Below are 13,188 nucleotides of genomic sequence, written 5' to 3'. Positions count from 1 at the left end.
TGTATATTTTAGGGAGCGTTGTAGTTTCTTCAGTTTTGGGGATACTGCTTGTCTTGGTCTCCTATCGCAGGAGGAAGCCAAGGATTCTTAAATTTTCAACAGGCATAGAAGGATTAATTTGGGCTTCAGTAAGTATATGATAGTTATGTATGAGATTATTGCTGAATGTTATTAACACAATTTATCACTATTAGATGTTAAAATCAAGCTCCTTTGTGTAGCTTTGGGGCTTATGTGTGCTTTACGTGAATGAAATTAAAGGGAAAATGGTAGGAAAATGGATTAAAACCACGAAATTAAATATAGGCTTAAGACGCTGGCCAGAACCAACATCATGTTTGGTTTTTCTTTAATATGTTTTATATATATTTTATTTTTTGTATATCATTTTGGAATACTAAAATTATGTATTTGTTATATGTTATTTATGTTCAGTTTAATTTATATTTATGTTTGCAATATGCATTTCTGCTTGTAAACTTTTTCTAAAGGCAAATTATAAAGAAATACTCGGAAAATATGATCTCTTTTGATATATTTATTTATTGCATTTCCCACGCGAATTTCATTACCATCACAGCACACGATTTACACAGACGGATGGCAGCATTTACGTGTAAGGAACAAGAATACACTGCAGTGAAAAGCATCGCTCACCTACGATCGTCTGCACACTTTTGCCACGTTCCAGGGCGTCGACAAACTATGGAACGCTGTTTGCATAATGATTGCCCTACGGAAGTCAGCAACGGCGTTCCATAGTTTTACAACTTGTCGCACCTGGATAATGTGGCACTATTTGTTGAGTACAGGTATTAGGACTCAGATGATGTTTATAAAACTATTTTGATATCAGTTTAAGCATAAATGGCACTCAAACCACTGTTGTTTTTTTTTAAACCAATGAGTTTGAATTTATAACATTTATCACGAAGAAATATTGTTTAGCTTTATGCAAGAACATATATCTATGTAGTTCTCTACTAATTATATAATATCTTCAAGTGCAATTTTCAGTGGCGTGACATAATTTTCACTGCTTCTAGTAGGCCGAGAAAATTTTAACCGAACATTAACTTGCATAAGTATGTTGTATGGCGATTGTCTTAAACACGTTGCATTGTAACCTTTAACCTTTATATATATTTATATATCCACATATTCTAATTGTCATGTAAAGAAAGTCATTTTTTCTGTTCACGATACATTTACACGTCCCCCGCACGTACACGCACGGGCTCTCTCACACACACTCACGCGCACACACACATATCTATCAGTGCTTAAAAGGCTGTACAACATATTTAAGGCCTCTAGACTATGGTTAAAGCCAGTCAATAAATAAGCTAACAGATCACTGCTTCATCACCGAATAGTCAAAAATGCTTTACAATCGATATAAAATATATACATCAAACTTGTTTTTAAAATATATAAATCAATAGAATTCCGTCCAACTGAAGTGCGTGCCACTAATGCCCAACATTTTGGGAGAAAAAAAAACTACGCACAACTGCTGTGTTCAGCCTGTTAGATCTACGAAATTCACTGACAAGAAGAAATAGTGGAATGATAAACAGATCACCGCCAACAAAAAATATTATGGAAGAAGAGAACAAGAAAAATCGAACGAAAAACGATCAACAAAAATCACAGAATCTCGGAAGACCAATCGACAAAAAATTACAGAATTGATTAAAATGTAACTTAATGGTCCACATACACCAGTGATTGACTCTTAACTTATTTCCATTATTAAATCTTAACCTATTATGAAGTACTTCTTTGGTCCTCTTCAAAAAGATCTTAATGAATGAATAGAAAGTCGAGTTATAACACTCGCGTTACAACAATTTACTTTTACTCATGTCCGACTAACATTTTAAATCAAGGTGTTTAAGCCGAAGGAAATTGTAATTATATTGTGCAATATCACGTGTATATTAAGCTATAATAATTATTATTGGCCTACTTTAGCTTCTTTCTCTGAGCTATCCCTTCGCCTTGTTCAACGTTCAGGCAAGAAAGTGAATGCACACGGCCGCTGTTTACATAGCTAATCTCGTTCCATCAAACTTCTCAATTTTATGAAACACAGTGGCAATGATAAATAGTATAAGAATGAAATCTCTTTACATTGAAAGACATAATTCGATAAAATAGACTATGTTGATCACACAATAATAACTGTTCCCGATGTTAAAAAAAACAAGATACAACTTGGAGTTGTTTTGATACAGAACCGTGGTACAGTATACCGTATTGTATACAGTACCTCCGAATTCTTTTCGATATTTTCCGTAAAATATACTTTAACGATTGATTGTCTTGATTTGGTCATTTAAAGTTTCTATTACATTACGTTTTCACACTTGCGTCGACATTGCCACTAACCATTTCTCTTCTTTCCGTTTTCTATTGTATCAAAATCCTGTCCACCTGTTTCAGTTCCTATCACTTGGTCTCGTTGAGTCGTTTAGGCCTGCCTTCTACATTCTTTACTTTGGTGCATACTGTTCAGTACTGTCTCAAACCACTACGATAAAGCTCCAACTCTCGAACCACTTTTAAAAAGTAGGCCTGAGAAAAAACGCGCGCAATCTGTTTACAAATGCACACTGCTAGGTAAAAGGGAATTTCATATTCATACATACATATACTTTTTGAATTGGCACATCATTATATTAATTTATCTACGATATATTTCTTTTCCAATATCTAATGTTTCTATTTTACATTTAAAGTTGTGCATTCTGTGCATATAATGAATGGCAAATTGCAAGACGAATGGTAACATTAGCAGAAAAAAGTGTATTGGTCCTAAGCGAAATTCCTGACCTAGATTTTTGGTCAGGATTTTGGAACTACCACAAATTGCTTCTCATGCTCTTATAACTTTAGCAAATATTGATTTCTACGTTTAACATCCAATTTAGGACAATTACAATTATTTCACTGATGAATTTACAAACATTTCAGAATTAGGCTTGGCCAAACATTGACAATTTTTTGGAAGGGCTTCGTAATAATATCATTATGCCTACACAGGTAATTCTATAAATGCGATTCCGTAACTCCTCTAGCTGCTAACGACTTGCTCGTCCCATCGTTACGCCCATCTTCATAACCAGAATCATGTTGAGTTGGGGAGACTGAATCTATGCTACTGAAAGAATAATCTCGTTCGGTGGGTCTTGGTTGGGCTTTGATAATCTTAGGCATATTCATTGAATGTTCAATCCTGTCCTCTAAATCAGGCATAGAAAAGCAGCGACCATTTCGTCGTGCTGTCGGTTTGTTAGACCTCAAGAAGACAACGTTAGACTGATGATGAACTGGTAAGGGGATCTTGGTAGGTCTATCGCTGGATATTAGTTCCTTGCGAAGTGGTGTATGAAGCCTAGCCTCTATCTTTAGATGCTGAGGTATAGGGAAACATGGTTTGATACGTGACAATGATGAATCTGATTCAACACTAGAGCTCAGATGGTTCGAGTCCCGATCAGAAAGGTACCTCGACCTAGGAATCGGCATTCCATTGGTCAGTGTGTCGGGTTCTGTGTGGCAACTCCGACTACGTACAGTACCACTTCCCCTACCACCAATTTGTCTCGATCGCGTTCCACTGGTGTCTAAGGTTTTCCTAGGACTTTTTGGGGAACCTATACTCCGTGATCGCGTCTCCTCTCTTTGCATTCGTTTAACAGACTCATCTTTCGTTTGCGGCTTAGCTTTTGGTGTTAGCCTGGGCCTGTCCGATGGTTTAGATCGACTGATTGGTCGCGACCTCTGGTTTGCTCGAGCTAGTGCAGCTTTCGATCCACCAGCATAGTTCTGATAATTGTAATTTTCCATATCTAAACTACTCCTGGCAGAACTGCTTGTGCTTCCGGACGCAGAAGCTCGGGTTTTATTGCTAGGTCGTAATTTAACCTCGTCATCATCGAGTTTACTATTATCAGAACCCCATCGTGACGTAATTGCTTGGAGAAGGTCATCCATTTCTGACCGCTCTGATCTACTGTCCAGTGACTCTGAACTACTAGTACTGTCTAGTCTGTGTCGACCATCGTCACCTCGTGAAATCATGATCGTCGACTTGTCTTTTAAATTACCTGAGCTAGAGTTCCGACCTACCGTGGCTTTGGCAGATGCGGGACGAGCTCGTCTAAGTACCCTTGGAGAGGAAATATTCAACTGATCTTTAAGCTTTGTGGCAGGGCTTTCACTACGTTCCCGGCCTGCACCAGCAGATCGCGGCCTTCTTCCAAGTGTACCATAAATTTCGATAGCGTTTCGAGATTCTGGTCTGGCAAGCCTTGATGTTGAGCTTACACTTCTTAGTTTAGCGTTGCTGCTAAAAGATGAAGTGGTGGTGTTGTTCTGTTCTGGACTTGTGGGACAACTGGCTACCCGCCTGTCAGGGTCGCTGCTTCGAGAGCGGGATATTTGGTTCTTTTTCCGAAATTGTTTAAGATATTCTGATGTTGCTGTTACTGGCGTTGTCTTCTTTTCCCTCATTGAATGTGACCTGCCGAAAGCAGGGTCGCTAGTGGAGTTTTTGTCCCTATCAAGATGGCGTCTGTTACTGGAAGAAGACAATTTACTGCCATTTAGATCACTATTGTGCCTGCTCAAAGAAGGCGTAGAAGTTGTCGAAGAACTTCCCGAATTAAAGGATCTTCGCCATGTTGAGGATCGACTTATCCCAGGTGATTCAGACCGCTTCTTAATAGACGGGTGTCGTACCAGACTACTACGTCCATCGTGATTTTTAGTGAGAGGCGAGGCAGACTCAACAGAACCGTGTCTCCTTTGCATGACAGGACTATTCGATGCGCTATGTGAGCAAAACGACCCCGGGCGAGGTCGTCGTATAGGAATTGGAGAAGATGACGGCGAATTTGACATGCAGGAAGACTCCGGTGTGCTGAGATTGTTAGTACGCCTTGTCCCCGAGTCGCTCAGTGTGGCTGTCAGCTGAGCCTTTTTAATTTCACTTAAACGTCGAGATGGACTCCTAGTAACTGATGGTTTTTGTAGATTCCCCGGCGAACTAGTTGATTTAGGAATATGTTCTAAAGATGAGTTTTCTTTTTTCGACATACTGGGTTCCACTGCAGACCTTGGACGGTTCATTTCGGTGTGATGTAATGACGGGCGTCTACGAACAGGCGACTCTGCAGTCGAAGCTCTGTGAAGAATGCATAAAATGAGTATTTTATAATAAATGCTATTCATTCAAATTAGAATATAAAACATAAAAAACATACTGCAAAGAAGTATATTTGGTTAGGCATAAGTGCTAATTCCATAGAAATTATTAAGTGTCTTATTTCATTCTAAGCACGCGCGTCCAGCACCAGAGAGCCAATTAAAGGCCGGGATAGCTCAGGATATTTATATTTCAACATGCATTTTAGAATCATTATGGGCTTACCTAAATCATTACATGAACCCGTAGCAGGCACATTACAAAATAGAAGCAGACACACAGGCCTTAATCGAAGATATTATTTTAATTTCTATAAACGTAATTAGGCCTCGTCCAAATAGTATTTCTCACCACCTGGTATCTCCCACACCCTTTTTGAGGAGGATGCTTATAATTATTTTGTAATTGTTATTATTTAATTATTTGGTTGAAACTACGCCGGTACCGCCCAAAGCAGTTGTTTCCTTCCATTTTAATTAGGCCTATTATCGAATTTGAATACGGTACTGACATAGTGGGGCTAATGAGGCGCCTTAATAACAATAGGAGGATATAGGATTGCGATATAGATAGGCCTATCAACAAAGCAGTAGAATAACACGGCCTTGCAAGAATTGTGTAAGAGGATCCAACAAAGTAAAAACATTCCGTAATTTACAACTTCTAATAGGCCTAGTAGTGGTGATTATTGCACTAATGATAAACACGGAAAAGGGTAGTCCTAAACACAACCAAAACAAACCTACTGATGATGTGATTTAGTTCCTCTTTTATATGTGATATGATCTATTACAAACACGCGTCGCATCGCATTCAAACGTACGCAATGCGTCATAACCAATCAGGGAGTGAACAGCTCAGGATGTTTCATGTTATGTCAACAGACTCATAGCATTAGGAATGCCAACCCAAAATGAAATATGACGTCATAAACTTTATTTAAATTACTACATGAATTAAAATACTGAAAAGGCAGATGTGGTGTTTAAAGTTTAAAAACATGACGTCATCGATTCTTCCAAAAAGTACGGTACTTTACCTTCGATCTCCCAGAGATGGTTTTGGTCTATCTGTTCCGGGGGCGCTTTTCGTCGTCTTGTGGTAAAGATTGTGAGATCGATGACCTGGAAAAGATACATATATGTATATAAAATAACATTATCATTATACAAATTTTCAAACCCTAAAAACAAACAAATAATTAATTAGGTTGTCTAATTGGTTGATTATAACCCGTGTTCTCTCAATAATTAGAACCCGAACCCGTTAATAATACTACAAATGATGATGAATCAGCGGTGTGAGTAATTCGGTTTATTTCTGTCTTATGACAACGATGTCAAAGAGATATACAACGAATGGGCCAATCTAAATGGCTGGATTTTCAATTATTCCGAGCCGAAACATGTCATACTGTTCAGCGCATTGACTATCCATCTTTGATTTTACCAGCATCTAGCTAAATACACTAGAATTATGTTTATTATTCAATAACTTAACAATGTCTACGTTAAAATTCGCTTTGGACATTAATAAGTCATTTGTAAAAAGGGACCGAGAAACCCTAATTACTAGTTTGATATGTGTACCGCGCAGAGACGTAATAATATGTAGGCATATTATTAATTCAATTTAATTTAATTCAAAGCAATTGATTGACTTCCTTTGTAACAACTGTGCAGACAATAGTGCACGAAAAAGGCAAATGCCTGAAGTCTTGTGCTAGACCAGAAAAAAAAAACCTCAACGAACGAACGAACGAACATGATACATGATTTAATAATAGTCGTAAGCTGTAGTAGTATATAGTAATATTTAAGTACTATTACGTACAAGAAATTTATAAATATAATAACGATGTTGGTAATGGCATGCAATATATAAACACCGTAGTATGTATTTGTTAATTGTCTAAAATTACCCAATCTACAATATTATATTGGGCCTAGGCTATATGTTTGTATATGTATAATATAATAATAATACTATAACGATACTGTCAAGAAATTTATAAATGATGTTGATATGGCATGCAACTAAATATTCAGATTAGGTTTAGGCTGATGAGATGATTATTCCAAAATCCGTATTAATGTGAATAATGCATATACTATTGTATTAATGCATACATGATACATCCCAAATTAAACCATGTACTTTATATAAGTCATCAATCAGTGTCAATCAAGACGGTTTGATCGCGTTATTCCACCTCTACTGGATACTCAGATTTAACTAATGGTTGACCGCTACATACACACTCGCGATAGATTGAAGTTAATGAGTACCGATACGGATCAATGTCGGATCATTTTCATGCAGTGTGATTATAGTTTCTGACAACTATAATACAGTAGAATCTATCGGTTGTTCCCACGGTGGTAAGGGATACCTTCGTTGTGAAAGCATTGTCAATTTTATCAACCGCCCTCTACAGTATAATTTTTGGCTGGGCTGTACAATAATTGGAATGAACTCAGGAAGTTGGAATTTCTTTGTTCATTTGAAGATGACTTAATTATTTATTATCTCGTCGACGAATTTTCAAAAATGGATTGTCCAGATGAATTTTAATATGAAATAAGTATTTAAAAACCATTATATTTTTGTTACCATGCGCTCTAGAAATCGTTCACCAGTTGGCCTACTTTGCTGAAAATGCTATCCCGTAAGAATAAATAAATCCCCTATCAAATACTAAGAGAATTACAAGCTTATGAAGATTTTAAAGAACGCATTTAAAAAAAAGGGGGGGGGGGGGGGGGGGGGAGGAAGCGATTTTAGAATACAAGAAGAAAACCTGTACTTGATTGTCGTGAAGATTTTAAAAATGAGCACATGTTGACCAGATCCTTGGCCCTTGGAGTAATAGTAGCGTTGTGTTCATGCTCAGCGGGACTAACCGTCGTACGACCACCAGGTGATAAAATATTATTAGTACAGTACAAGCGTATTTGGTTTAAATTTCGCTTGGATATGACAATGAACTTTCCCACAAATGATAATAATCATAAAAATACTATTATGTACCGGGCACGATGAGCTATGCATTTAAACTAATTTGAATAAACCTATTGTTGGCATCATGCAACAAAGACGGGGATTCGAAGCTTACTGAATAAAGTTCTTGTTCAATATAATACGAAACAAAGAATCAAATTTGATCACACATGTTTCGAAAATTAACCTTATTCACCAGGCCACATACTGTCTTCAGTAATTGAAATTCGACGGACTCACTACGCATCGTGCGAAGAACGAGGTGGGGTGTAGGGCTATGTTTTATGTGCCGTGTATAATGATATTGGATGCAAAATACACTAAAAACTTATGAGTTAATCATGATAAACATTTCAATGTGTCCCAGCAGCCAGAAGTTATCGTTGAATAAAGCGAGTGATTTCTCGTGCGGTAAAGTTGGTTTCCGTGTTGTAACGATAAATCGAAAAGCACTTTACTCACATTCGGCATCCTTACCTAGGCATCGGCAGGGATCGTGTTTATCTAAGTAATGTTCTAATGTATCCCAGCCTCCGCCAACTCGAACCATCACGTGATTGCGAAGAATCTGTCAACGATAATGAAATGGTAAATGAATATTAATAATGCTGATACAGGACGTAAATTGTTAATGTAGGCCTACTTCAAAGTGAAGCAGAAATTTACAGACTAAAAACAAGGAGCTATATATCGTCAACTACTATCACAGACACTACAAAACGTTGATATCATAATTTTAAAAATGTCATCACCTTTTTGTTTCATTTTGGTCTCAATTATCATAAATATTGTTAGGCATATTTATTACTGTTATCATCACCGATGGTTATACCTGTTACCATCTTTCTACCATCAACACATTGACTATACCCATCCGATCATAGCCTACCAACACTTTCGTCATGGTTAATATCATCATCGTCATCATCATACCATCGTCATTACATTGATCATCATTTGCGCACTAGCATTGTTGTTTGTTTTCATTCTATCAGAGTAACATTTATTTTCTTCAAATACTGATTACGGTACAGAGTAATTTAACTTTAAAAAGGCGTGTTCAATAAATGACACTACGACAAAATGATAACATACACAGTTTATGGGTAAAATAATGGATAAAGTAGGAAATTATTATTTTTTTAAATACTACGTACTGTATAATCATCGTCGTATGCGTCGTATTATAATAATAATCATAACAATCATCACCACCTTAATCTAATTTTGTCCTTAATCGTCATAAAACAAGAAAATCATGATCATTGCCGTCACCATTACCATTATTGGCATCAGGGACATTCATCATCTCTATATATAACCTTAGGCCTGGGGCTTAATTCGAAAAACACCGCAGCGGAAACACCCGATAATACCCCGATTAAAATATGGAAAAGTAATAACCATACAGCATATAAGCAAGATAAGTACCCGTGAGATACTGTACACCCAACACGAGTCCGAACTCTCGACCCAGGTTAGGAGTCAGACAGGAAATATAGATACAACTCACTGTAATAGCTAGGATTAAGCAGATAAACACACCCTGGTTTGACATTGAACTAGGACCTATATAATTATTGCTCTCGCGACTTCTTTATTAGAAACATCTAATCTTAACTATCATACCCTCGTAAGGTGTGATTAGCGTTAGCAACGCTACGGTTACGTGTCTGAATGCTTAATTTTTATTATTACAGTGTATAGGCCTATCCGGTTCCACGATAAGTTACAATTTAGTGCATATACTACGCGCTCATGCGCGACTATCCCATGAACCACTGATTAATACGATAATCTTAAGCCCTGTCCGGACTATCAAATTTTATTTGACAAAAATGTGACATGCCCTCGATATGGTCATGACATCACATCATGACCATATATAGGCACATCATGACCATATATAGGCACATCATGACTGTATATGGGCATACAACAGGGTTTTTTTGTAAAATAAAATTTGATAGTCTGGAAAGGGCATTAGGTTTGGCTCACACTTAGAGCAATTCAGACGCGTCGACGCACATACAAACGCTATACGTTTACACGTCTAATCTAGTGTGAAACCAACCTATAGAGCCACTAAACACAGCAGACTGAAATGAGAATTTTCGTTCATATTATTAAAATGTGAAGATAATATATTTAACTTAATAATAGGCTTATATTTTAAAAATTAAAATCTGATATTTACCCTAACATATATTTTGGTTTTTGAATCTCCTATTCTGTATTTTCCTTCTGCGACTCGAATCATCGGGAACTGATTAGGGCAAGTACATCGGCTGACCAGATCACGCACCTATACGAATGGGGAATAAAACAAGGACGATACGATTAGCAACAAAAAAAAATGTATAGAATGACAGGGTTAGGACACGGAGGTATATCTATTTTTAAACATCCTAACTTGAGCAGCTTAGACGCACGAACACAAACGCAAGCAAATGCTCAAAAATAGCGTTTATTGCTGCGTTTATACGTCAAGCAACGTGACTTAATTGCTGGAGCGTGAACCATCCAAGTTTTAGCTTTTTAGGGCTTAGCCATGTTGTAGGCCTATAAAAGGCCGGTGACGATGTACTTGGGAGGCTTTTGACACGATAGTCTGCGACTTGATAATCTGTCAACAATCCCATACATCTGTATACAAAGTCATCCATGGCCACCAGGTTAAAAATGTACATCCATTAGTTCCGCTGTAGTACCATGCGATGCAACTTCATATGAAATTCCGAATGTATTTGAATTCCTGCATTCTTGACCGTGAAATTACTATTGAAATAATATAATGTAATATTCCCCTTGATACGTTAATATACTGTATAATATAAAACTTTGAATTGTCGAATAAAAAGGATGAAATGCGCTATCAACTTACAATGAGAAACAAAATTAAAACAATTTGTTTTCCCTGATTTACAGACATTTTACTACTCTTCTGAGGACTAATTTAAGGTCAAAGGGCAAAGAATTAAATATGTTCCGTACTACATTAATTAGAGAGGATGAATTTTTCGCTTTAATTTTCAATTCAAAGCTCCAATCGATAACTTATATTTAAGTACACACAGAAAGCAATGTAGCCTAAGTATTGAATTATGTTTTTATTAAGCTTGCTTTTAGCTGAGCACATACAATAATCTATAACACATTACTACACCATACTTTTGTTATTCTAGCAATACTCCACACGTCTGCATCTAAAAATAAGCAAATTCTAAATCTAGAATCTCGCACTTTCAATGACGTGTACAAATTGGCTATCACAACTAAACATACCGCAAAGACATTACACAGCTGTTTGCGTCTCGAATAGTACAGTATTTTGCTTTATTGTGGAAAGGATAAACACGAAACAGTAGATACAGTACATTAGATGGTGAATTCGGTGGTATACCACATTTCGGCACCACAACCAAGGCTAAAGAGTACGATAATTGCAACCACAGAGGTAGAGGTGGGGTCTACGACAACCACAAAAGTCAAGGTCTCTCAATAAATGCCACCACGCGACTGGAAAGAATAGGCCTACAGTACATTTTTATACAGTACCGTACTGTACAATAGAGTAGTTATTTCTCTACCCCTCCCTTTTCTTGGGGTATCGGACCTAACAGTTCCTCCTCTAAATATTAATTAAATAATTGAATTAAAAAAAAATCGATATCATCATGATTTCAATGATTAAAATTAACCGGAATAGCATAAAAAGCTGCTAAAAAGAGATCGCTACCCATGTACAATGATGAATTCGTTAGTGCATTCGGCCTATTACCAAGAAATGGTATATGGCAAAGATTTTCATCACCTTAGTTTGATATTATTTATCTAATTGTTATTATACATCATTGTCAGTGGCGTATCTAGAGGTGCGGGGGGAGCACGCCCCTCTAAAAATTACTGCCCCCCCCCCCACCAGTTTGCATACGCCCCACAAAAAAATTACTCGCGCTCCCCCAAAAATCACATTTAAGTAGTTAAAAATCACCTTATTTAGCGCACCTCAACTGATCATCGAGCCCCCCCACTTCACCTTCACACCCCCCTCCGGCCATCAGCACCCCCATTTAAAGACTTCTAGATACGCTACTGATCATTGTGTCCACAAGGACATGCATACTTTAATAAGTATATAAGTAATGTATATATTTTGATTGCAATAAATACTCTAGTATACTATCTTGATTTGCATGACTAATATTCAATAAAACGTGGTGGTTATCGACGATTATCCACACAAACAATTTTGTGCATCACAACAAAAATCCCACTCGACCGGCACCACCAGCAGATCAACAAGAGATCAGTATCACAAATAAACATATCCTGATACACCCACTGGAAACAATTGTACAAAAACCGAATGAATATGAATATCTGCGAGTGTCAAGGTGAAATAGCTCTTCGCAGTAAATATTATTATGAGCAGGCTCATTCGGTTAATTGTTTGTAAATGAAGTGGTTTAGATCGGCGTCCATCGCATTAAGATGTAACACGCGAGATCATAAACATATGCTAATAAATAATCATATTTTGAGTATACTGTTCCCTCAACCCCTTCAATCGAGAATGATAACTTCCGTGTTAACTGTCATTATAGGCCCTATCAAAAATCAAATATAATTCGATTATTTCGAAATTACAGTTATAAATTGGCAATTATCTAAGCAGACATCAATAAAGTAAACGGTACTAACTGGTACCGTACGGTAGAGTAGACTACCCGGGGGGATGAGGTAGCTGAGGTGAGGAATCATCTCCTTGTCTTAACAGAAGAATAAATGCTGAGGTTTATTAATGATTTTTCGGGAGGCCAAACCGTGAGCACAAGTAGTCAAATGGTTTTCAAACGAAGATTAGAATTATAACATCACGAAAGCAAATAAGAGGCTCGATGTGGGCTCCAGTTTGGAGTTTGTCCCGGGACCTGGATAATTACCTGAATATGGACTTTAGGATAATTATA

General features: G+C 37.1%; 1 protein-coding gene across 2 annotated transcripts in view; it reads right to left on the bottom strand.

The window, feature by feature from the left end:
• Positions 1-518: 518 nt before the first annotated feature.
• LOC117105239 (GAS2-like protein 2) overlaps positions 519-13,188 on the bottom strand; it is a 30,543-nt gene continuing 17,873 nt past the window's right edge. The window contains exons 3-6 of one of the 2 annotated variants that reach the window (XM_033246321.1): positions 10,413-10,520; positions 8,678-8,783; positions 6,255-6,339; positions 519-5,194 (exon numbers count right to left, since the gene is read on the bottom strand). In XM_033246321.1, the coding sequence (XP_033102212.1) occupies positions 3,055-5,194; positions 6,255-6,339; positions 8,678-8,783; positions 10,413-10,520 (2,439 nt within the window). In that variant the 3' untranslated portion in view covers positions 519-3,054. The remainder of the gene's footprint in view (positions 5,195-6,254; positions 6,340-8,677; positions 8,784-10,412; positions 10,521-13,188) is intronic. The other variant, XM_033246322.1, reaches the window with a different exon arrangement.

Source organism: Anneissia japonica, unplaced genomic scaffold, assembly GCF_011630105.1.
Source record: "Anneissia japonica isolate Jap-2015-1 unplaced genomic scaffold, ASM1163010v1 scaffold287726_len2788222_cov184, whole genome shotgun sequence".
In the NCBI taxonomy this organism is placed as follows: Eukaryota; Metazoa; Echinodermata; class Crinoidea; order Comatulida; family Comatulidae; genus Anneissia; species Anneissia japonica.
Note: the sequence above shows the minus strand (reverse complement) of the source record. Positions and strands in the feature narration are given on the sequence as shown.